This window comes from Bubalus kerabau, chromosome 14, assembly GCF_029407905.1.
Source record: "Bubalus kerabau isolate K-KA32 ecotype Philippines breed swamp buffalo chromosome 14, PCC_UOA_SB_1v2, whole genome shotgun sequence".
NCBI lineage: Eukaryota > Metazoa > Chordata > Mammalia > Artiodactyla > Bovidae > Bubalus > Bubalus kerabau.
Window position 1 is genome coordinate 4,145,865 of NC_073637.1, and position 25,700 is coordinate 4,171,564.

Genomic DNA, 25,700 nt, shown 5'->3' on the forward strand with positions numbered 1-25,700 from the left:
AAAAAACATCTCTTTGCCATTTAAAACTAATCCAGTGAAACATAAGGACAAGAAGGTGAGAAAGTGTAGAGAAAGACATGGCAGTCAGAGCTGGGAAGAGCGTGAGGGGCTAGCCCTATCAACATCACTCATATAAGTAAATGTCAATATATTAAACAGGACAGCATGGCCGGTTCAGCTCTTCAGAAAGACAAAAAATCCTGCATCTCTGTACACTTAAAACAAGCTCCAAATGGATGGGTAAAGCCGGAACTGCCTGCCTGCAGAGGGAGTCCATCCTGAGAGTGGAAGGTGTCAGCATGGGCACAGAGCAGGAATTGGTTAAGATGGTGCAGGTTTCACTGATAACCAGCAGCTGACTCACCAGACCCTCAAACAAGTAACACTCAGCAGATAACACCCAGTCTTCTCCAGGACGCCTGGATTTTGATCATGACTTAGGTCGAAGACCAAGTGTCAGCAAACTTCAAAGGATCAGTAAATGGGTGAAACACTGCAATTATTCAAAAATGCAATTAGGAAAATCCTCTCATTAGATAGCATCAGCACAAAAATAAAGAAAAATTTCCTTGTATGTTGGGAAATATTTTAAACAGTTCTAAATAATTGGGAGATCGAAAAAGAATAAATCATTAGCGGATATGTAAAAATACATAATTGAATAATAATGAAAATACTGCATGTCAAAATCTGTGGGGGTACTTCAAAGGAAATTAATAGCCTTAAATGCTTATACAACAAAAAGAGAAAGGCTGGAAATTAATGAATTAAGATATTAAAAAGACATTAAATAAGAGTAAAATGACTGCAGAATAAACCCTGAGAAATTAGAAAGAAGAAGATTATAGAGACAAAGCAGAATTTATTACTGACGCTCCAATACTTTGGCCACCTGATGTGAAGAGCTGACTTAGCGGAAAAGACCCTGATGCTGGGAAAAATTGAGAGCAAGAGGAGAAGGTGGCGACAGAGGATGAGACAGTTGGATGGCATCACCGACTCAATGGGCGTGAATCTGAGCAAACTCCAGGTGCTAGTGAAGGACAGGGAAGCCTGGCGTGCTGCAGTCCATGTAGTCTCAAAGAGTCGGACACGACAGAGCAACTGAATGAGAACAACAAGGGCTGGCTCTTTGAAAAGACCATGAAAATGGACAAACCACTGGTAAGGTTGATCGCACATTGAAGGAACAGATATTCCAAAGTAATGAGAGAATTCTGTGAGTAGGCCTAGGCCAACAAGTTTGGAAACGGGCAAATGGACCGATTTCTAGAAAAGTACAATTTGTCAACACCAACTAAAGGGTAAAAGGATTGGTGGTCCTTGTAACCATTAAAGAAATGGAATGGGTCAGGAAGAGCCCCCTCCACTGTGGAGACTGGCCTTTGATGTATGTTCTAACCAACTTTCAGAGCAGAGATCCAGTCTTGTACAAATGCTCCTGGACCACAGGAAAAAGGGAAATTCCTAAATCTGTAACAGTAGGTCGAATCAGAGATGACATACATTCAGGAGAGGGACATCACAGGCCTGTCTGTCTCGTGGACACAGACCATTGGAGCACAGCATGCGCTGACCATGCTGAGCCCTGTGGCCTGCCTTTTGGTGGTTTAGCAGGAAACCCGGAAGCACCCAGTGGCTTTGGGGAAAATAATGTCCTCCCACCCCCACCCAGGGTGCTGCTTCTGGGGGCAGATGATGGACAATGCTGAGCTGAGAACAGCTCCCTTGTCCCCCGCCCTTGATGGGCAGCAGACAGCGAGAATGCCTGTCCTGGTTCCTGGGTGCTCAGCGGAGGTTGGCCTCCCTACCTCCTGTCCTGCATGCTTTCCACGTCCTCACTGCCCCTTCCCTGAAGGTCTTCACTCAGACATGTGCTCCTCAGAGGCATCCTCGATCCCTCTCACCCTCCCAGCCACACGCCTGCACACGTGCCCTGGGAGTCCTTGTCCTCCTGGGCAGGTGACCTCCACGAGGCTGGGCTCTGGGTGCCCCGGCCCCCAGGACAGTGCTCAGCACGAGCCCGTGCTTGGTCAGCACACACCGCGTGGCTCCTGCACCTCCTGGCTGCCCAGGTGTGGACAAGGCCAGGGCATCAGAGGCACCGGGAGGCAAAACGGGCGTGGTTCTGATCAGGAAGATTAGAGGTGCAGAAAGAAGGGAGGTCTCCAGTAGGCCGGGCCCGGTGTCCGCTGCAGGCCTGAGGAGCGAGGGCACCTGAACTCATCCGAGTCCAGCAAAGGGCAGGACTCGCGAAGGGCCCTCCGGGAAGCCTGGCCCAGGCCCGGAGCCTCCAGGGAGAACGAGGAGGGACTCCCAAGCCGGAGCCCTCTGTCCTGTCCCCAGTGACCTGAGAGCCATGAGGCCTCGCCCGGGCAGTGGGTGTGAGCCCTGCTGCCCTGGCCGGGCTGGGAGCCCACCCTGGGGGAGGGGAAGCTGCCTTTTAATTTGGAGGTGAGCTGGGTAAATAAGCAGCGATTGGATTTGCCAAGGCCCGAGCCCCTGGGTACCGAGAACACTGGAGAATCTCATTCTCATAATCGCATTGTTATAGATTCTCCCTGCCGTCTGCTGAGAAATGTAAATGTGAGTTGGGTTCCAGGTGCGGGGAGGGACAGCTGGCGGGGCCACAGAGCTGGGGGCGGGAGAGTGGCCCTCACTTGGGCCTTGGTCTGGGCCCCAGGCCGGGCCCTTTCCCACCCTGCTCTGTTTGCTCCTCCAGTCCCTCTCGAAGTGATCGCCAGCAGAGACAGAACCCCAGCAAACATTTAAACCTGTCTGCTCATTACTGGGCTCACTGCGCCTGGGTGGATGGGCAGAGGTCACGGGCATAGTACAGAGAAACTGGGGAGCCCTGCACCCCGCTGTGCCCCACCTGCCCCCGTGTCCTTGGCAACTCGGAGCAGCTTCAGGTTGGGTGGGTCTGCGTTCAAGCCTGTGGCCTAACTTCAGCGCGACTCTGTGGGCTGTCCCTACCCGCCACCGAACCCCCCCCCCCCGCCCCAGCTCTCCGACAGGCGTGGGGACCAGACCTGGGTGGGGGGCAGTTGGAGCCCACAGGCAGGAGGGAGTAGCTTATTTCCTGGGGCCCAATGTGGGCGACTGCAGCCTTGAGCTCCTGTGGGCCTCTCCCAGCGAGGCCCGCTCACCCTTTTTTGACCCGGGAAGAAGTCTGCTCAGGGGAGGTGAGCCTGTTCTTGGGGGTGGGCTCAGCCCTGATTTGGGACCCCCTCCCGAGTTCTTCCTGCTGCACTAATCTCACGAGTAGAGCTCCCTTTGAGTGTAGGAGTCCAGCCGGGCGCTGGCGGTCAGCCTGGCACACGCCCCCGATTTGTAGACCAGGGTCAGGGATGTCCTTGAGGCCTTAGAGGAAGTGCTACAGAGATGGCTGAAATGCCAGCCCCGTGGGCCAGACCTGGATGGAGGATAAATCCCCACAGCCTCCCAAGGGGGAAGGAAGTGTCTCAGGGCGGTACGTGCAATGCTCGGTCACTCAGTCATGTCTGACTCTGTAACCCCATGGACTGTAGCCTGTCAGGCTCCTCTGTCCCTGGAATTCTCCAGGCAAGAATACTGGAGTGGGTTGCCATTTCCTTCTCCAGGGGATCTTCCTGATGCAGGGTTTGAGCCCCTGTCTCTTTTGTCTCCTGCACTGGCCGGTGGATTCTTTACCACTGAGCCACCTGGGAAGCCCCTGAGGGGTGGTGGGACTGTCTTAAGCTAGAAGTGCCTGCTTCCTGCTTCCCTCCAACCCTGAGGGGTACCTTTGAGCCCCCAAGATGAGAAGAGTCTCAACCCCTGCTCAGATGAACCCCATGAGGCCAGATGGTGAAGGCTCGTCCAAGACTCCAAGACACACAGCCAGCGCTGCTCACAACCCGGGGGGGGGCACGGGGGTGGGCAGGCCCTCGGGTGGCGCCCGTTGTGTGCGTGTGCTCAGGCATGTTGTGCTGTGCATGGAGTTTATGTGTGTTCACGTGTGTGTTGTATGTGCCTGTGCACTGGTGTGCAGAGGTGTGTGCCCCTAGCTTGCCTCCTGGACAGAGTTGGGAGCCCGGAGATAGGCGTGGTCCACTTCCTGGATGGGGCGCCAGGTGTGCAGAAGAGCTTCTCCAGGAGGCAGCTGGTCTGCAGGAGGCAGAAGAGAGAGTTGGACTCTGGGCAGAGGAAGAGCTGGACGCCCGGGGCCAGGCCTCCAGCCTCTGCACTTACCACCCTGCCCCAGGAGGAGGCAGGGCGCCGGCCTGCAGCTCACAGCTCCCGGCCCCTGGTCAGACAGGCCCTCTCCAGAGTGGGTCTGCAGAGAGCCCAGGCCCTGTCCACAGCGCCCCTGACCCCCAGCCTCCAGGCGGCCCTTCTAACAGAGCTTCCTCCTGGGCTGACAGTCCCAAGCTGAGCATCTGAGGGCAGGGTGGGCAGATGAGGGGCCAGGGGTCCCACAGAAAGATGATGGTCTGGAGGAGGTAGGAGGCTCCCGGAGGCAGTGCCTGACGTCCGGCCCAGTCCTGGTGTTGACTGACCGGCTGGCTGTCCGGGGTGCCGGGCTCACAGAGGACTCCGGCTCATGCCAGTGGCCCCAGCGTCTCCTCTGCAGGACCTTCCTGCCCCTGCCCCTGCCCGCTGTGTTGTGGGGAGGGCTGTGGGGACCTGTAGCCCCTGGAGAGGAAGGAGGAAGGAGGCTAAGGCTGTGGTCACCCCCGGGTGGGGGCTGGGCTAGGAGTGGGGAATTGGCTCCTCCGGAGAGGTGACGAGGGGACACCGCCCCTCGGTGGGGTGACGGGGATGGCTGTGTGCGTGGGAAGGTCCCTTTCAAGGCAGAAACAATGCAGTTTTGAAGTGGTAGGGAATTTGGGCTCATTTTCAGCAGCTGTATGCAAATTGAATGCAAATGAGCCTGCCTCCCTTCCAGTACCCAGGAGAGGCCCAGGGAAATGGGGTTCTGGAGAACCAGATCAGCCCAGCATCCTGTCCGCATGCATAGCAAGAACCCCTTTCTTCAGAAGCCGGGCTGACTAGGGGACACTGCTGCTTCTGTAATGTGAGGACGGTCCCTGGAGTCCAACAGACTGGGTTCTAGTACCAGTTCTGCAGTGACTACCCGTGTATGACTTAGCACATCGCTGAGTCTCTCTGCTCTTTGTTTTCCTTGGCTGTAAAACACAAACTGGTAATGCTGGTTGCCTGGGGAGCACTTAACACGGTGACTTGTTCCGATGGTGGTGGTGGTGGTGGTGGTGATGGTGGTGGTGGTGATGGTGATGGTGATGGTGGTGAGGAATGTGGTGGTGGTGGTAATGGTAGTGATGGTCGTGATGGTGGTGTGGACTATAGTATTTTGTTACAGGCACCTGAGCTGACTGACACAGTGGGAATGCTGAGGGTGATGATGGTGGTGGTGGTGATGATGGTGAAGATGGTGATGATGGTGAAGATGAAGATGGTGATGATGACAGTGATAGTGATGGTGATGGTGAAAATGGTGATAGTGGTGATGTGATAGTGGTGATGGTGGTGGTGGTGGTGGTGGTGATGGTGATGGTGAAGTTGGTGTTGATGTGATGGTGGTGATGATGGTGATGGTGGTGATGTGATAGTGGTGATGATGGTGGTGGTGGTGATGGTAGTGAAGATGGTGATGGTGGTGATTGGTGATGATGGTGATGGTGAAGTTGGTGGTGGTGATGTGATAGTGGTGATGGTGATGATGGTGGTGATGTGATAGTGGTGATGGTGATGGTGGTGGTGGTGGTGGTGATGGTGAAGATTGTGGTGATGTGATGGTGATGATGGTGGTGGTGATGATGGTGGTGGTGGTGATGGTGGTGGTGGTGGTGGTGATGATGGTGGTGGTGATGGTGGTGGTGCTGATGGTGGTGGTGGTGATGGTGATAATGGTGAAGTTGATGGTGGTGGTGATGTGATGGTGATGATGGTGGTGGTGATGATGGTGGTGATGGTAGTGGTGGTGGTGGTGATGATGGTGATGGTGGTGATGATGGTGATGGTGGTGATGATGGTGGTGGTGATGGTGATAATGGTGAAGATGATGGTGGTGATGTGATGGTGATGATGGTGGTGGTGATGATGGTGGTGATGTAATGGTGATGATGGTGGTGATATAATGGTGATGGTGGTGGTGGTGGTGATGGTGGTGATGTGATGGTGATGATGGTGGTGGTGGTGATGGTGGTGGTGGTGATGGTGGTGGTGATGATGGTGGTGGTGATGGTGATAATGGTGAAGTTGATGGTGGTGATTTGATGGTGATGGTGGTGGTGGTGATGATGGTGGTGGTGGTGGTGATACTGGTGAAGTTGATGGTGGTGATTTGATGGTGATGGTGGTGGTGATGATGGTGGTGGTGGTGGTGGTGGTGGTGATGGTGGTGGTGGTGATGGTGATAATGGTGAAGTTGATGGTGGTGGTGATGATGGTGGTGATGGTGGTGGTGGTGATGGTGGTGGTGGTAATGATGGTGGTGGTGGTAATGATGGTGGTGGTGATGATGGTGGTGATGGTGGTGGTGGTGATGGTGGTGATGGTGATGGTGGTGATGATGGTGAAGTTGATGATGGTGGTGATGTGATGGTGATGATGGTGGTGGTGATGGTGGTGGTGATGGTGGTGGTGTTGATGATGATGGTGATGGTGTGATGGTGGTGGTGGTGATGATGGTGGTGGTGGTGGTAATGATGGTGGTGGTGGTGATGGTGGTGGTGATGGTGGTGATGGTGATGATGGTGATGGTGGTGATGATGGTGAAGTTGATGATGGTGGTGATGTGATGGTGATGATGGTGGTGGTGATGGTGGTGGTGTTGATGATGGTGGTGATGGTGTGATGGTGGTGGTGGTAATGATGGTGGTGGTGATGATGGTGGTGGTGGTGGTGATAGTGGTGGTGGTGGTGGTGTGATGGTGGTGGTGGTGGTGATGGTGGTGGTGGTGGTGATGATGATGGTGGTTGTGATGGTGGTGGTGGTGGTGGTGATGATGGTGATGGTGGTGATGATGGTGGTGGTGGTGATGGTGATAATGGTGAAGTTGCTGATGGTGGTGATGTGATAGTGGTGATGATGGTGGTGGTGGTGATGGTGATGATTGGTGATGATGGTGATGGTGAAGTTGGTGGTGGTGATGTGATAGTGGTCATGGTGATGATGGTGGTGATGTGATAGTGGTGATGGTGGCAATGGTAGTGATGATGGTGATGGTGATGTGGTGGTGGTGATGGTGAAGTTGATGGTGGTGATGTGATAGTGGTGATGATGGTGATGGTGGTGATGTGTGGTGGTGGCAGTGGTGGTGATGGAGATAAGAGCAAGTCCTCCACAACAGGTCTGGGACCAAAGCTGGGAGAAGGGAGAAGAAAGTGATCTCTGTCTGTGAGATGCTTGGGTTGTCTGCAGAGGCCTCCCCAAGGTGGGGTTGACATCCTAACTTGTGTCCTTACCCTCCAACCCCTGGAGGCCTCTGTCCCTAGGAGCTCTGCTCTCCACGATGCCTCCACTGCCGCCTTGCCCTTTGGGGCTGCCAGTATGCCTGACTTAGGGTGGCTGTGACATTGGCCTGGGGACCTTCCTTTCCAGAGGCCCTGCTGTGCCAGGAGGTTGGTGCAGGTGGGGGTGGGGAGCACAGGGAGGATGGCGCGCGCTCCTGGCCCTCTGCCCCTGCCCCCACCACAGGACACACCCTGTCCTCGGTGCAGACGGCAGCCCCAGGTCCCGCTCCTTCCTCTGCACCGCTGTGCCCCCACCCCGCTGTCATCCTGCCTCTGGGACCTGCCTCCCCAGGCCTCCAGCTCCCCGGGCAGGCACATGTGCATCTCTACCCTCCTGGCCGACAGCACAGGCCAAGTGCAGCATGAGTGTCAGGCACCTGCGGAGGAGCTGCTGTGCTCCCCACCGTGCAGTGAGGGTGGTCAGGGGATGGAGCTACAGCATGTGGAGCCCCAGAGCATGGCCGGTCCTCATCCTGCTCTTGTGACAAATAGCCACTGTTGCCCGCTTTGTGGATGTGGGGCTGAAACTCAGGAAAAGCCAGCACTTGCCCCAAATCGTGCGGCTGGGGACAGGGCGGGGTCAGAATTCGAATCCAGGTCTCTGATGCCCAGGCTTGCCCGCGCATCTCAGGATTTCTGACCGAACCAGATGAGTGTCGTGCTGGAAGGACCTGGCAGTGGGAGGAACCGGGGGGGAATGGCCGCAGAGAGACTGGGTGCAAGGGTCCGGGGGGGCAGCCCCCACCCCACCTGCCATGTGCAGACAGGGCTTCAAAGTGCTCTGGCAGCTCAGGGAATAATTGTCCTGTCCATCACCTCGAGCTGCTGGAGGTGGTCTGGAGAGGGTGGTGGGCTTGGTTGGGGGGAGCAGCTCCTCAGTGGAGGGAGGGGCAAGGCTGGGGTGAGGGGGAGGCCTCCAAGCCAGGCCTCAGAACACATGGGCCATCTGGAGGCTGGCCACAGCCCCAAGGCTTGGATCCCAGAGGAATCCAGTTGGCTGGGCCCTGCCTTCCGCAAACAGATATAGATAGTTTCATTGAAAACCTCAGTGCTACCAGGCCCACGGGACCAGGCCTCTGCTGTCCTGTGCTTTCTGCTGGGAAAGAAGGGGAGAGGGAGGCAGAACTGTAGCCCCCTCAGTGAGAAGCCGGGAGTATCTGCGTGGAATTGATTGCTGTCCCTGGAACAGGCTCAGCTGTTACCGCAGCCCCATCCCAGGCCAGCCTCAGGTCTGAAGGGGTGTGGGCTCCTTGTCTGTGTGAGGGCTCAGACGCTGTCCTCCAGGGCAGGAGGCACAGGGCAGGGTGGAGGGGGCTTGTGTCCCAGCTCTGTGCACCCCCCCTTCACTCAGCCAGTCCTCACGTCTGCCGTCTGCGGGGCAGGCAGGAGGCAGTGTGCCCGCTGTACAGAAGAGACAGCTGGGGTGTGGGGAATGGTTGGGGGGCACCCAGTGCAAGGAAGATCCCCGAATGGGGATGCGATGCTGGGGCCGCCCCTGGGCCTGGTGTGGGGGTGATGGCGGCAGTGGTGACAGTAAGTGACGGGGGTGCCTGCAGGGCTGGCTGGTCCTGACCAGCTCCTCCCGGGGAAGGAATGGAGCTTAGAACTGGCCCAGCCTGAGTTCTGGCTGCGTTAATTACTTGCTGTGTGACTTTGACGAGGCCTCGTACAATCTCTGAGCCGTCCTTGTCTGGAGGAATCCCCTTGCCCAGGAAAACTGCCAGTAACTCCCGTCGGGAACCCAGCACAGGCAGGCCTTCTTGCAGCGAGCACTGTCTCCACCAGCACCATCGTGGGGGTGGAGGGCAGGACCCCAGCCTCAGACTATCCGTGAGGAGAGAAGAGGCCCAGAGAGGCTCAGAGCCTTGGCCTGGGTCACTCAGCCAGTCGTGGGCCTAGCCCGGATGGAAAACCTGGTGCCTGAGTCCTGGCCGTACTCCTCTACCTGCTGCCAATGCATTATTAATCCGGCCCTCCTTGGAAGACAAGCAGCGTGTCTGTTTACCTCTTGACAGCAGAGATGGTGAACAACAAAATTAAACCAAACAAACCGCCCAGACATCAAACAAGCTCTCCCTCCGAGCGCGTGCTCTGCAGATGGAAGGATGGGCATGGAGCATGGCTGCTGGGACTGAGGACGTGGTCTCTCCGGCGAATCATGGGCCTGCCTGTCTCCAGGGTGGGAGCGGTCCAGCCTAACCAATGCTTTCAGCAGGCAGGGGCGCCAGGCAGCCTGCCCAGGGTGGGTAGGTGTCCTGATTGGCAGCAGCTGCTGGCTGGCTGTCCCGGACGCATGGGGCAGGGAGGGGTGTAAGCAGGACCCGCGGTCCCCATGCTCTGCCCCCAGCCTCCTGTTCTTCCCAAACAGTGAGGCCCAGCTCTCCTTCTCGACTGTGGCTTTTGGGGGGTTGGCTTCTCCTTCTCAGTCTCAGCTGGTGGGAACCATGAGCCCCGAGAAGCCCCAAGTGGGCACTGTCGGATGAGTCCAGGAGGTCTGGGTTCAGAATCTGACTGAGGTGAGGGTGGGTGAGAAGTCTGATGGGTCTGACCCCATCCCTGGCCCTCTGTGTGTGCCCGGGTCTTGGTGTCCCCAGCCTGTGAATGGGCCGCAGCAGTGTCAGGCGAGAGCGTCAGCACCATGGACAGAGGCAGGGTGGCTGGACTCCGGGTCACCCTCTACAGGCTCAGACCCCAGGCCAGGGGGCAGTGTCTCACATTCGTCAGGCTGCGGGGCCCTGGGAGGGAAAGGACAGTCACTAAGCACTGTCCCTCCCCTTAAGAGGCTCCACCTGTTTCCCCGGTGTGCCTCCCTGAGGCCCCAGGGTCGGAGCTTTGTGCACACAGAAGCAGCAGGGGTGGCAGTTAGGCTAACCCCTACCTCACCACAAGCGCCCAGTGGCCCACCCGATCTCACACATCGGGGAGGTCCTGGGCTCACCGACTCCGTGTTCCCCACTTCCCTCCCCCCCACCCCCGCCCCGGTTCTTCACCGCGGCTTCAGGAACATCTAATGACAGCTCATTAGTAATGCTGTCAACAGGGTTGATGAAAAGCCTCAGAAGAGGAACCCAAAGCGAGGGGACGGCTCTGATCCTGGATTGTTAAGCCATCCCGGTGCTGTCACCGTGAGCAAGCCTTCTGCTGCGCAGACGGCCAGCGGCGTTGATGGCTGCTTCCCTTTCCGCTGGTCCAGCCTGCACTGCCGTCTGCCGGGAAAGGGGTCTGGCGCTCCACCTTGATGCCCCCACACCGGAAGCATCGGCACCTGGAGGATTTCAGCTTGCTCTTGCCCTGGGGAGGGAGCCTCGCCCTGGCACGGTGTCAGCTGTGCAGAGCTCTCCTGGTCCCCGGGTTTGCATCTTCCTCAGAACACTCTCGCTGCTGGCAGAAGAGATGTGAAAACCAGAGAGGAGTACGTGGCTGCGAGCCTGAGGGTTCTGGGTGGGGTTGGTCAACTCAGGGCCTGCCCAAGTTACAGACCAGCACACACTCCTCACCAAGCTGCCAGCCTCGGCACCAGCTGGGCTGTGCTGTCCGCTTTGGAGAAGGGGGTGAGAGGCTGGAGAGGCCTCAAGGGCCACCGAGGGTCACATGGCTGGCTAGCAGCAGGATTTCCAATCCCTTTGTTAAACAGGGCTCATCCCGTTCCTCCCTGTATCAGTCAGCGCAGGCTGTTTGGCTGCAGTAATAAATGAGCCCAAGGCTGAGTTTGGTTCTTGCTTGTGTTGCCAACCCAAAGCGGGATGGAAGTGCCTTTGCTCTTGTGTTTGACTCTGGAATCCAGACTGGTGGGTGGCCTCCCCTTGCCAGGCTCATGGCAGATGAGAGCAGTGGAAGAATTGAGCAGAAGCTTTGAGGGTCTGCTTGGGAGCAGCAAGTGACCCTTTGCCATGCTGCACCCACTGGGCCCTTCACAGGCCAGAGCGGGGCTGGCGGGGCTGCAGTGGGTGGTCCTTCAGGGAGGGAGGGAGAAGCCCAAGAGAATGGCTGTGCGTTTTTGAGCAATGGTCCAAATCTCCCCTTGCTCAGAATCGCACCTCTACACCCAGCAAGCTGCCTCCACCCCAACTTCCATTGTCCCCTCCTCTCGTGGCCTCAGGCCAGGCCTGCCCTCCCTAGGGGTCTGGGGACTGACCACCCTGCTCCTCCATTCCCTGGACTTGGGGATTCATCACCACAGACACACACTAACCTCAGTGACCACCCCCACCCCCCGCCCGGGTTTGAACCTTCTCCCTTCTCACCCCCTGGACCTGCTCCCTTCTCACCCCTGGACCTGCTCTCCCTTCTCACCCCCTGGACCTGCTCTCCCTTCTCACCCCTGGACCTGCTCTTCCTTCTCACCCCTGGACCTGCTCTTCCTTCTCACCCCTGGACCTGCTCTCCCTTCTCACCCCTGGACCTGCTCTCCCCTCTCACCCCCTGGACCTGCTCTCCCTTCTCACCTCCTGGACCTGCTCTCCCTGGCGGCTGGGTCCACCCCCAAGGGAAGATGTTGCCTGGTCTGGGCCCCTGGTCCCCGGGGTTTGGGGCACATCCAGGGGGCCCCCCAGGCCCTCCTTGTACTTCTCTGCCTGGGAGCATCCAGCCCTCCTGCATCCCTATATCTTCGCCCCCCCAAAGCCCTCCCCTGACCCCGACAGGTCTCAGCGCCCTGGGGGAGGGCCTGAGTGCTGCGATGGCTACAGCTAGCTGGCTGTGGAGCGCTCGCCAGCCCCCACACTGTCATCGTTATGGCCTTTTTCTAATAGAGTGTTTGACACTCGCACAAGTTGTACACCTCACATACTTAATGATATAAAGTGTGACGGTACGGTGGGTTTTCACCAGCCCCCTCAGCAGGCCACTGGGATGGCCCCTGTGCCCAGGGGGCAGCTCGGGCCCTCCCCAGCTCACCCGCTGCCCCCGAACTGCTCTGTGTGGGTTGTCCAGTTGCGCTTGCTTTTTATCTCCATAAAAATCAAGCCAGACTGTCCTTCCTTCCCCAGGACTGGCTGCCTTTCTGATCCAGCCTCATTTGCAGGACCCGCCGTGTGCTTGTGCATGGCTCTGGCCCACACATCTCACTGGTCCCATGTGACACGGTGAGTGTTGCCACAGGCCGCGTGACCCCTCTCCTCGGGACGGAAAGGTGCTCCCCTCGAGTGTGCGCTTGGTGGGGAAGGCTTTTTCTGGGTCACGGCGCAGGAGCAGGGCTGCTGGGTCACAGGCACGTGGACGGCTCAACCTGACCAGATGGGTGTTGACCACCACACTCCCCCCAGCGCCGTGTGGGCTCTGCCCGCAGTGTTGGATATCGTCAGCTTCTCTAATCTCGGCCAGTCTGGTGGGAGTGAGATCGTGTGTAATTGTGGTCCTCATTTGCATTTTCTTGATTACTCACGCAGTTGGAATTTTTGTATGTTTATATTTGTGTTTCCTTTGCTGTGAAGTCTGTTCATGCCTTTTGCCCATTTAAACACTTGGTGTGTTTGTTTGTGCTCCTCGGTGATTTGCGGAACGTATGCACACGTGTGCGCGCTCCAACCTGGGCGGCACTGCTCTGTGCGCCCGGCCCCGCCGCCAACATCACCACTCTCCCCGCCTCGCGGAGTCTCCTGAGGACAACGGGGGTCCGTGCCCACTCCTGGGTCCCCCACACCCCGTGTCCGGGAGGGGTTCTTCTTTCTTTCTGCAGACCTCCAACTGCCTCTTACGTTCCAGCTCTGGGGTTCAGTTGCCTTCACCACGTCTGAACACCCCTCCTCGTGTCTCGGCCCTGCTCCCAGTCCCGTGCAGGCTCCGCGTGGTCCCTTCTGGTCCTGCCGAGCCTCTTCCCACATCACGGCCTCCCTGTGCTCATATCTCCGCTTTTGTGCTGAGCGACGCTCCCTGGCAGGTGGACCCACCCTTATTATTTCTAGCACTGCCCTCGGTCTCCCTGGCCCTTTGCACTCCTGTGTATGTTTTGGAATCTCGTCCGTGTCCATAAACAACCAAGGCAGCAATCTTTATTGGAATTGCATTGCCCCTGTGGCTCCAGTTGGGAACTGATATCCTCATGGTACGGGGACTCCCGTCTGTGAATACAGTGTATCTAAAAAAGGAGAAGTCGCTCAGTCGTGTCCGGCCCTTTGCTACTGCGTGGACTGAAGCCCACCAAGCTCCTCCGTCCATGGGATTCTCCAGGCAGGAATACTGGAGTGGGTTGCCATTTCCTTCTTCGGGGGATCTTCCCGACCCAGGGATCGAACCCAGGTTTCCCACATTGCAGGCAGACGCTTTTAACCTCTGAGCCACCAGGGAAGCCCACAGTGTGTATCTATTTATGTCTTTTAAAGTGTTTTAAAATACATTTAAACAATGACTGTCTCCATATACATAAATATCATATCTTTTAAGAGGTATATACCTAAACATATTTGTTTGTTTGCTTCTATAAATGGTACATGTACCAGCATGTTGCTGGTATGTAGAAATGTGTGTGATTTTTGTGAATTGAGTCTATGTTCAGCCAGATGTTAATGTCTAATTATTTCTCATACTTTGCCTAAGGATTCTGTTAGGTTTCCTTTGAAGATAATCCTGTTATTATCGATAATAACAGCTTTATTTCTTCCATCCTGATGCCTTTTAATTTCTCTTTCCTGATCTCTGTGTAGGCAGGGAGCCCTGGTGAGTCCTGACTTAGAAGGAGGGAAAATGGGCTTCCTTGTTTGGTTCCTAGTTTTAAAAAGGAATGCTTGCAACCTTAGCCTGTGAAGAATGTTAATTTTAGATTTATTGTACTCTTTGTCAGATGAAGGATATTTGCTAAGGGCTCAACAAGAGCTTTTTTAGAAAAAGTAAGGGCTGGGTGTCCAATTACATCGTGTATATATTTATCTGTTAAGATGATTATTTGTTTTTCTTTTGCTCTGTTAACTTGGTGCGTGTCGCTCTTCTTGCGTTCTCAGCGGAGTGAGTGATACCAGCAACTGATGGTGATGTGGGCTCGCTCTCGCTGCTGGTCTGTTTGGGACTGTCGCTCCTGTGTGGCCTCTGCACGCCCCTGCCCGTGATGATCTTGTCCCGTTTTAGTGGCACGTCTGTGTCTGCTTCATATGAAGCTTAGGGGTGTGTTCTCGCCCTGTCTCCTCTGTTCTCTGAGTTCTCAGAGTGCTCACAGACCATTCAGGTTCTTTCTTATTCTCGACTCTTTTGGTAAGCTACCTGTTTTAAGAGTCTATCCACTTGTCTCGATTTTTCGGCGTGGAGGCTCCAGGTGCTAATAAGCTTGTTAATTACTGCACAGTGTCCGGTCCATCTGCGGTCTGTAGCTCTCTCATTCCTACTTTATCGGTCCAGTTCCTTTTTGCCCTGATCGCTCTTTCCAGATGCTGGTCCTTTGTTCTCTCTTGTGCTGTTCCATCTCCTGGTTCTCTTTCTCTGCCTGTGTGGCTGCTCTTCCTCCCAGCGTCTACAGCCTGGTGCTCAGCCCATGCGGTTGCAGCCCTTCTCTTGTTTTCTGACATCAGCATTTTGAGTCTACAACCCCCCTTAAAGGGCCATGGTTACTGTGGCTCCACGTAGTGGTATATCATATATCCATTATCGTTCAATTTAAAATAGTTTATCTATTATGATTTTTTTCTCTGACCCATGAGTTATTTAGAAATGAATGGTAGGATTTCTAAATCCATGGGGATTTTAAATTTGCTCTTTTCTATTATCTTCTAATAGTCGCATTTTGTTTAGAGGATTTCTTTTATGTGAAATTTGTTAAGACTTTCTTTATGGCTTAGAGCTTTCCAATTCTGCAAATATTCCCTGTGTATGAGAGAAGAATGTGCATTCTTTAAATACACAGACATGGAAAGTTCTATTAGTGTCCAATAAACCAAGCTAGGTAATTCAGATAGTCTGTATCTTTCCCTTTTGTGGTCTGCCTGACATCATGAATTGAGAGAAGTCTGTTGAAATCTTATACCACATTGCTAGATTTGGAAATTTCTCCCTGTAGCTCTATAAGTGTTTGCTTTATATATTCTATGGCTCTTTTCTTCTGGGTTGCATACGAGTTTAGGGTGGGTGTATCATCTTGGTAAATTGAAACTCAGCGTTACGAAGTGACCTTTCCTATCCCACATGATGCCTTTTATCTTAAAACCCATTTTGTCTGCTCTCAATGGGTCTATTTCTGCTTCCTTTTGATTAATGCTCTCACAATATATTTTCCTATTCTTTTATGCTTTTGATATGTTGCTCGTAAACTACATTGAGCTGGATTTGAAAATCCATAGTGACAGTCTAGCTCTTGTCCTGACTGAGCTTCAGCCACGGCTGATGTATTAGCCCTCGTTTCTCTCATCTTACTTTTTGATTTCCACTTATCTTTATTTTTGAAAACTGCTTTTTTAGTTCTAAGTTGTAAACTTTTTATTTTGATAGAGATTGCGTATTTACATGAATGTTGCAGAGCTAGGACTCAGAGTTCCTGCATCTCTTTAAGCCATGCTCCCCAGTCTTTGGCACTTCTTTGTCCTGAGAATCACTTACACCACAATGTTGCTCCATAATACCTCAGCATGGAATTACTGAAGGCCAGGAGGTGCTTCTGGATAGCCATCAAACCAGTAAATCAACACTCATCAGATGTGACTATCGAATCATTGACTCCATTCAGGTGTCAGCGATGATTCCAATAATGTTCTTAACCTCCAGGATTCTAAACCAGTTTTGTTTGTTGGGTTTAGTCGCATCTCTTTAATCCATGGAGTGTTTAGAAATTAGTTCCTTTTTTTCTTGCAGTTTATTTCCATCTTTCATTTGTTTCCCTTGCGATCTGGCTGCAAAGTCTAAAGGCAGACATGACTGCTGCCCCTTCCTGATGGACACATGGAGCCGATGGATGTGTGAGCTCAGGCCCCTGCCTTGGACCCCCAACATCCTCAGTTCTTTTTTTCACAGACTCCCCGGTGGGATGCTGTGATTTTTGCAGCTGGTGTGAGTGAGGATCCACTGTGTCATGTACTGGGCACCAGTGGCTCTTTTTATCTCAGATCTTCTGGGCTCTTTCTCCTTCCTGAAGTCACTTTTTGGGACCAGTCTTGGTGATCATGTAGACAGTTTCTTTTTGTTTTTTTTAGCCACAAGGCATATGGGATCTTAGTTCCCAGACCAGGGATCAAAGCAGTGTCCTCTGCATTGGAAGTGCAGAGTCCTAACCGCTGGACCCCCAGGGAAGTTCCACGTGGACGGGTTCTATTTGTCTTTGTTGCCGCATTGCCCACGTCTTCACATGGGGTGTTGCTGTCAGGAGTTCCGTCCGGTGCCAGCTGGCTCCATTCGGCTACCAAGGTGTTTCCTGACTGTCCTCCTGCCTTCTTCTTCTTCTTATTTTTGGGGATCTGTTTGTTTTTTTTTCCCTCTGGCCAATTGAAGAGCTTGTCTTTGTATTTAGAATTTATGGTTTTCCCAAGGTACGTCCAGATATGGACTTCTCCCCTTCTGCTTTATGGCTGTTGGGTCAGTGGACGCCTGTGTGGACCTGGGAGACCGCGGCCGTCACCCCTTACGTAGGCCTGTCCCCGTGCTCCCTGCAGGCCCGTCGTCAGCGGGGCCTGGCTTAGAGGCCTCCTGCCGTCTCTGTAGCCTGGACCATCTCCTTCCTGCTTTCCAGTCTGCTTCCCCCTGGGATGACGGCTAGTTCACTCAGATGCGTCTCTCTGATTTAGGCTGGGTCACGTCTTCTGCTGAACTTGTCAGCTAAGTCTTTCACTTCAAAAACCGTGTTTCTTTCCAGAAGTTCATTTCTTTTCCAGATCTTCTGTTCGTTCTCAATAGTCCCTGGTTGCCTCTCAATGACCGTATTCTTCATTCTTTAGACGTTTACCCGTACGTTGCCCTGGGTTTTTACAGTCTCGGTGGTCTAATCTGTTTCCTGATGCTGCTGCCTTCCTCATTTGATGATGTTTGATGCCGAGTCCGTGGCTTGACTGAGTTGGAGTTGGGGGTTTCTCATCCAGAGAGCGTTGAATTCTACTTGCCCACCGCCACGGCCCTTCTGCATCATCCGTAACCACGTCGGTGGGGTCTGGCCTCCCTCCCTGCAGGAGGTGGGGACCGAGCTGACTGCTGGACGTCTCAGCCCTGCTTACTTGATTCTCCTGCCCAGTTCTTCGGGGTTGCTCTCTGAAGCAGAGAGTTCCTGGAAGACCAGCCCCCCTCGGATGACTCAATGACTGCTCCTTCCCAGGTGCTGCTGGGGGAGGGAGCCCAGCTCACCAGTTCTGATGTGGGGGGTGGTGTGCAGGCATGGCGTGGGGCTCCATCCCCGGAGGTACTGGACCCAGCCTTCAGGTCAGGATGTGAGTCAGCCGGAGGGTGGACGTGGATGGTTCAGGCCCTAGCGGACAGGCCCATGTCCCGTGCAGGACCTTGCCTGGCATGGGGACCTCAGCCTCTGCCAGAGCAGCAGACAAGCCGGGAGCTCTCAGCCACCCTCGGGTTCCATCTTCAGGACGAGTGCTCCTGAGCCCCCGTCCTGAGACACAGAGTCCCCGACTCAAAAGTCACAGTTGTGGAATTTCCCCCCAGCCGAATGTTTCAATAATTACAGAATCTGTAATCCACTTAGAAAACACGGTGTTTGTGATGCTCACACTTAAGAAACAATCCGTTCCACACCCATCCATCCAAATGGCTCCGATTTTGAATAATTCTTTTGAAATGGAGTCTAAATATATACAAATAGATGTTTCTGAAATGTCATGTATTCTGAATACATTTGCATGAGAAGCGGCTTCTGAGGAAGAGAGTGGGAGCCTGATGGCTTCTGAGGAGGGGATGCCGGGCCGTGGGTCAGACGGGAGGGGCAGGGGGCGAGGGCTGGAGACCGAGGACACAGAGATTATGGGCCCACCGTTCGTTTAAGGTCGGTAACTCAACTTTCACCATTCTGCTCGCTGGTGCGCCATCAGCCTTCTCTGGGCTTCGTGCTCCCCAGGGCCTCGAGGACAGCCCCCATGTTCCCTGCAGCCAGTGTCGGGGGTGGGGGCAGAGTGCGTGTTGGTCCCACTGAGTCCCAAGCCGGCATCTGATGCCCGAGTGCCCTGGCCCCTCCTCACCTGCCCCTCCCTCCTTCCTCCCTGCTCCCTCCTCCCCCACAGAGCCCCTGGCTGCTGGAGATGGGGAGTCCAGGGCCCTGAGCCCTTCTGGCCCACTCCTCAGGGGACGGTAAGCCCAGAAGGACCCAGAGGGCCAGGCTGCAGTCTCAGCACACGTGGGCCCTGGAGGAGGCTCGGGCCTCAGTGAGCACCTGCTGTTCGTGGGCCCTGCTGGCCTGGGACACCTGGGACAGGGGCTGCCCTTGAACTGGGGGCTGAGAGGACAGAGAAACGAGCCCTGCTGGTCCCGAAGGGGTGCACACACGTGCTGGCTGGAAGGGGCTTCGAAAGGTGTGAGCCGCCGTGAGCTTTACAGGGGTCGCGGCCTCCCTGGGCAGCTGGGGCTCCACCCTGAGCTCTGCTCTGATCCTCTGCTGCTGCGCCCTTCACCGGGCCTGAAGCCCCAGAGCTCAGGCACTCAGACAACTCCCCCAGAGAGCAGCCTGGTCCCTGGGGGTGGGGAGGGGCCTGGGGCCGCGGGGCTCCAAGTCAGTGCCCTCCCCTCCTCGGGGACACTGCTTCTCGGGGCCGTGGGAGCTGGGGCCTTGCTTCTCACAGTGGCTGCACCCCTCCGCAGCCCCAGGGGTTCCTCCCCTTGCCCTGCTCAGGCTGGCCCACCCCCGACAACTAACCCCAGCCTCGCCGCCTCACCCTTGCTGTCTCTCCCAAACTGCACACTCTGGATCTTCGTTCTCGTGAGTAAGGGGCAGCCAGAGGGTGGCAGCTCTGTGAGCCCGTTGGACCGACCGGCCAGTGTCCACCTTCCCTTACCGTGGACACGAGCCTGAGGTGGCCTGAGGATGTGTCCGCAGAGCCCATCCCTGGACCCCGAGGCTGGGATGACTGGTCTGCTCCTCTTGCTCATCCTGCTTCCGCTGAGTCCTGCCAACCTTGGGGCAGGGTTGTGGTCACCTTCAACAGCTGTAGCCAGAAGGAGGCAAGTTTTGAGCAGAGGGAAGCAGGGCCGGGGACCCCAGAGACAGCTCCTGGTGCAACCAGGGAGCACCTGGGCAGACATCCTGGAGGTGGTGATGCTGGAGGTGGGTTTTAAAGAGTGAGTTGTTCTCTGAGTGAAGCGCTGCAGAAGGAGGGATACATAGGAAGGCCCTGTGGAGGGGGGCTGTCTGAGCAAGCCCCCTTCCCAGACCGTCATGTGGCCACCCCCTCCCACAGGGTGAGTGGGCTGGGCCAGGCCAGGGTGGGGCCGGACGGCAGTGGGAGGGTGGGGTGGGGTGGAAGCTGCAGCTTCACTGAAGCTATGGGAACCCAGTCAGTGTCCCAGGCCAGGGCGGGGAGGTGCAGCCCTCCCCAGCCAGGGAATTAATTCAACAATTACTGCACCAGGACTGCTTCTGACCCCATGCGGCCGACACTAATTGGGCCCCAATCAAGAGCCTAATTCAGGTTAATTGGCTCCCTGCTGCCAGCCCCCATCAGACTCCTTCAGCGTGGGGCTGCCGTTTAAGAGTGATTAATCAGCTGACACTGACAGCCGGGGCACCCGGGGCATAGGGAGCCAGGCAGGGGCAGGCGGGGAGGCAGGGCGGGGGTCCCCCTACCGGCCTCACTTGTCCCGTCCCCACAGCATGCTCTCCTGCTCCTTCCCTCCTGTGTCCCTGGGCAGCTGTGTCCCCAACCACTACTGACGGGCGTGGGTGAACTGCACTTCCCAAGCCTCAGTGTTTGCACCTCTGAAATGGGTGCGCTTGGGCTCCTTGCAGGGCTGTCCTGAGGGTCATTGTCAGCATGCAGCACCCAGCACCTCTCTGAGGGGACTGAGGCAGCAGACACCAGGAAGGGGCTGCTCTGTGTCTTGGGAGCCTCTGTGTGGAGCCTGTTCCCCAGGGGCCTCACGACTGCCTCATGGGAACAGGCCCCAGACGAAGGGTGAGGGCTCTGGGCAGCCCACCACCCTTGCTCCAGATGGTGACCTCTGGTCCTGGCTGCCCGGACGTGCCCAGTGCAGAGCTCTCCACCTCCGGAGGCGACCATAGCCCTGTGAGCATCCTCGTTGAGGCCACCCCCTCCTGTGTAGGATGTGATGGACTTAAGGGACCTGTGGCCCCACTGGCCTTTGACCCCCATGTCCTACGCCTGGCTCCTGGAGGGGGGCAGGAACAGGGCCCGAGGGCGCCCAGGGCAGCAAGGGCATTGGTGAGCAGGGTGGAGGTGCTCTTGTGGGGTGCCCAAGGCGGGCCTGGATGAGGCCCAAGATGCCGCTGGACCCACGAGCTCTTTGTCTGAAGGCCTCTGGCAACTGGGGTGCAGCTGCTCCCTGGGGTCGGCGGAGGAGATGGGTCAGGGCCTGGCCTGTGGTCAGTGCGGGCTGCCATAACCGACCCTACAGATGGGCGGCGGAAACAGTGGACATTTACAGTCTCAAGACTCTGGAGACCGGAAGTGCGAGATCAGGATGTCGGCATGGCCAGCTGCTTCTGCCACTGGAGGGGGACTCCGCTCCAGGCCTCCCTCTTGGGCTGCAGATGGCCGTCTGCATGTTCATATGGCCTTCTCCCCATGGATCTGGTCAGAGGACCCTGCTCTAACCCAGTGGCCTCCATGAAAGCCTGTCTCCTGTTCAGGCCCTGCTCTGAGGTCCTGGATAAGGTTCAGCGTCTCTCTCGGGAACTCAGCTTAGCCTGTAACCCTGGGCCTCCCAGGTCTGTGTCCTGGGGTCCCTGCAGCAGGGGGCCAGGGTGGTGCCCACAGTGTGGGGTTATGAGAGCTTGGTTTGGACGAGGGTGCCCACCCCCCCAGCTTGGAGAGTAGGGGCTCGGGGGCCCTAGGCCCCTATGATCCTTCCCACAGCCTCAGCCTGGGTCCCTGGGCTCCTCCTGCCTTTAAAAATGGCTCTAGCTCCGTGCAAAAAAGGTGCGCCAGTTCTTAGCACCTTGAGGGGCCCTTCCAGGCCCGTCTCCCTTGTCAGACGCAGTGGTGTTAACAGGAAATCTCATCATGCCTCCTTAAGGACGTCTCCTCCACGCTTTACTGGAAGGTCATGAATGCGGTCAGGACACCTCCGTTGGGAGCCGGAAAGGTCAGCCCATCAGTCGAGGTTGTGTCCAGGGCGGCTTCTTGCTCCCTGCAGCTCCGGGAGGGGCTCTCATCTCACTGGCTGCTCCTTGGGGAGCCCAGTGTGGCCTCTGTCCCTGGGCCAGCCCAGACCCGCAGAAGCTGCCTCCATCCCTGCGGGCGAGGGTGCAGGTGCCCGGGGCTGAGCAGAGGCTAGGGGGTGGCAGGGCTCTGCCTTGTGCCATGGGAGGGGGCCCCAGGGACTACAGAGCATTTCATCAAAGCCTGGCTCTGCTCCTCCATCTGTCTTTACCTGAGCATCTGGCGGCCCCCGGCCCACCTGTCATCACCTGCCCGCCTCTTCCCCTTGAAGTTGGAGCAGAAGCCCAGCATGGTTCACTGCAGGGAGAGGACGGACAAGAAGGGGTGGGCCTGGTGGAGGCTGGCAGGGCTGGCAGGGCCTGGGGATGCTGCCTGCAGGCCCCTGGGCTGCTGGCATGGCTCCCAGCTCCACTGCCTCCCTTCCCCTGCTCTGTTCGATGTGGCAGTGAGGTGTGGAGAGTGGACAAAGGGGCACCAGGGAGGCACGGGCCTGGCATAGATCATACCCATGCAGGTGCTCAGCTGCTGTCCAGCTCAAGGTCAGCCTGAGGGTCCCGGGAAGGCTGACCCGGGCCGGGCCGGGCACGGACACTCCTCCTGCCGGTGGCGAGCATGAGGCCAGGCTGGTCCCAGCTGGGCTGTGCCTGAGCCACATGGATGGGAGAGCTGGGACAGCGGCTTGCTGTGACCCTCTGGAGCCTGGGAGGCGGGCAGTGTGCCCCAGCCACACAGTCAGGTCGTGGAAGCCAGCGCTGCCCAACCCTGGCAGCTGTGTTTCTCACGGGCGTCCAGATTCCCGCAGATGGTCCCCATCCATGCTCGTGTGGGGGCCCGGGTGTGCGAGGGGTGCTGAGAGCTCACAGGGCCCGTCGGCCCTTCTGTGGGGGACGTGGAGCGCACACACAGGCCTGCCACGGGCGCTGGGTTGGAATCCTGACTGCAGCTCGTGAGCTGGTGGCTCTTTGTCTGCAGACGCGTTGACAGGACCCGCCGGTCAGTGTTGGGGAGGGGCTGAGTCCAGGCAGCCTGTGGGGGACGCTGGGCGCTCGCAAGTTTTCAAAGGGGGGCTGTCCTGCTGCACACGGACAGCGGGCGCTGTCCAGGGTCCTGCAGGGGCCCTGGCTTGGAGACCCTTTCCCTCGGAGCCCTCCCTGCCAGGAGGGCTGTGGGTTTCCGACCTCCCCCACCCCCAGCTGTGGGCTCCCTGAAGGCTGTGTCTGATTCACTCTGGCCCCTCCCCCACACAGCTGGCATGCCAGGGCAGAGTGTGACTTGTGAGAGCTGGGAAGCGGGACAGAGAGGCTGAACCTCAGATGAGCACACCATTTCTGAGGCCGGGGCAGGTCACTTAACCTCTCTGAGCCGAGTGCTGGCCCAGGACGTGGCGTGACAGTACTTGTCCACAGGCCTGGGAGGCAGGGCTGTTCTGATGATGGCTGGTCTTCAGCTGGAGTAACACTGAGGCAGTGAAGATGGGGATGGGGTTGGTCATCCATCCGTCACCCTGCAGATCTGAGACACTGCCCTGAAGCAGAGTTCAGTCCCACCTACTCCAGGGACCCCACCTACCCTGTCCCTGCCAGGCTCTTCCCTTCCCCATGGCTGAGTCAGCTTTCCACTGTAATGTCCACTGTACAGACCAGAGCCACCTTGCGAGAGTGGAAGGGCAGAAAGGTGGATAGATGGGTGGATTGTTGGGGGTGTGTGTGTGTGTGTGTGTGTGATCATGTTGCTGGAGGGGTGGAGGGGTGGGGGGATGGATGAGTGGATGAGCAGATGGAAGAATGGGTGTGTGGACTGGCAGGCAGGTGGGTCAGTGGAATGAATGGATGAGTGATGGATGGAACAATGGAAGGAGTGCAATAATGAATGGATGAATGCAGGGCCAGCCCCAACATCCACTTGATGGCTCAGGTGAGCTGTCGGGGGATTCATCCTTGACCTCTTTCCCTTCTCTTGAGCAGCCCGTCACAGCCAGGTTCTGAGGTTTCCCCTCCTGGTCTTGCCCCCATCCTCTCAGATTCCCCTTCTGTTTGAGGCCTTTGTCCTTCCAGGGATTGGTCCTCCTTCTCCTCCCCATCCTCCTAATTACTTCCTAAGCCACTAACTCTTGTGAAGTTGGAGGGCTTGTCACCAACCCTCTTGAACTGTTTGGTGACCTCCCAGGCTATTCTAAGCTCTCGCTTCGCCCCAGGTTCCACCTTGGTCCCTTACCTCCCACCGGCTGGCATGCCTGGGGAGTCACACCCCCTGCACTCAGGACCTGGAGAGTTAGAACCCTCCCTGACGAGTTCTCCAGCACCGATCTGTGTGTCTTCCCGCCCTGAGGCCTTTGATGGTGGGCCTGCAAGTTGTAAATTTATAGTGACCACAACAACATACAGGAATAAGAAAAGTGTCTGGGGAGGACTTTGTGGCTGGCATTTGTCAGACTCCATGGCGTATACTTGCCATGCGTCATCTTATGAAGTCTTCCAAGTGGCTCCTGGAGTCCACGGCATCATCTTATCCTTGAAGAAGAATCCAAGGTCCCAGGAAGGGGCGTGGCTAAGGAGGAGGGCAAACCAGGAGCCACTCCCAGGCTTGGCTGCCTCTGGAGCTGCCGGCGCCTCACTGGCTCTCCTGCCTCCTTTCCAGGGCCAGCCCAGAGCGGCTCTTGGATGAGTATGTGCCATCTGTCCCCTGCAAGGGACAAGGTCTGTGTGGGCCTTGGCCTCGGGTGGGCCCAGCCCCCTGCAGTCACACGCCCAGTGTCCCCCAGGATGGGAGGCCAGGCGCCCAACACACGACAGCAGCCTCTGTCTTTCTGTCCAGCTCCGGAGACGCAAGGTCAAGTGCTTCCTCCTGGCGGCTGGTGTCACCATCCTGCTGGTCATCGTCCTCATCGTCGCCACCTCTGTCCGAAAGTGATGCTGCCCTGGGTAGGTGCTGTCCCTGCCCCCACGCCACCCATCTGATCTCCTTTGACCCACCCCCATCCACCACCCATCACTTATCCATCCACTCGTCTCCCCATCTCTGGTCCACCCACCTGTCCACTTATCCATCCGTTCATCCTCCAATGTGTCAGCCACGGCTGGGCCCTGTTGACCAGTGGTGACAAGGCAGAGGGCAGCCCACGTGCCTGGAGCTCACAGCCCAGGGCAGGCTCTCCTGAAGACCCCTGTGTAAGCACTGACTTCCAGAAGGTCACGACTGACTAGTCCCCTGGGACAGTGGTGAGCAGAGTCAGGCAGCGGACCCTCCCTGGAGCTTCAGAGGGTCTAAGGCCTTGCTGCCCCTTGATTTTGGGTCCTGGCCTCCAGATCTGGGAGAACACCCCACCCCATCTGTGGTCATCTGTGACGGCAGCCCAGGGCGTAGATAGAGCTCCAGATGTCACCCTTGGGGGCGACACACCTGCTACTTGGGTCATTCTGCTCACAATGGTGGGACGGTCATCATCAGCACCATCCAGCAGGGGAGACTGAGGTCCACGGTAGTACACAGGGCACTGCCATGTCTCAGGCTGGGCTCCAACACTGGAGGTGAGGGCCCATGATGACGGGGCCTCCCGCTCTCCTGGGCCCTGGGCGGGGATAGTACCTGGCGCTGAGGGACCAGAGGGGAGGGGCTTCCCTCCACCCGGGCCTTCCGATCGCTCCAGCTGCCTCTCCACTCCTTTGGATTTTCCTACTGCCCTCCTTTGCTCAGAGGGCCGCCCAGACCTCCCACTTCCCCTCCCGCCCCACTGCACACCCAGCTGTGACCCCGCCCCAGGGCTGGGCAACGCTGCACCCTGAACCCGTCCCACTGCGAGAGGGAACCCAAGGATGCGTCCTCGGGCCAGGCACGCAGACCCCGCGGGAACAGCTGATCCGCCTTTAGTGAGCTCCCTGGCTGGAGCGGATTGACCAGAGCTGTGCCTGTCTCCTGGGAAGATGGAAGGCGAGGCTGAGACGCAGGCCACACGGCCAGCCA

General features: G+C 56.8%; 1 protein-coding gene across 3 annotated transcripts in view; it reads left to right on the top strand.

Moving 5' to 3' along the window:
* Positions 1–25,700, top strand: part of TSNARE1 (t-SNARE domain containing 1) — a 118,809-nt gene that overhangs the window by 84,274 nt on the left and 8,835 nt on the right. For all 3 annotated transcript variants that reach the window (XM_055545682.1, XM_055545683.1, XM_055545684.1), the window contains one exon: positions 24,555–24,661. In XM_055545682.1, the coding sequence (XP_055401657.1) occupies positions 24,555–24,650 (96 nt within the window). In that variant the 3' untranslated portion in view covers positions 24,651–24,661. The remainder of the gene's footprint in view (positions 1–24,554; positions 24,662–25,700) is intronic.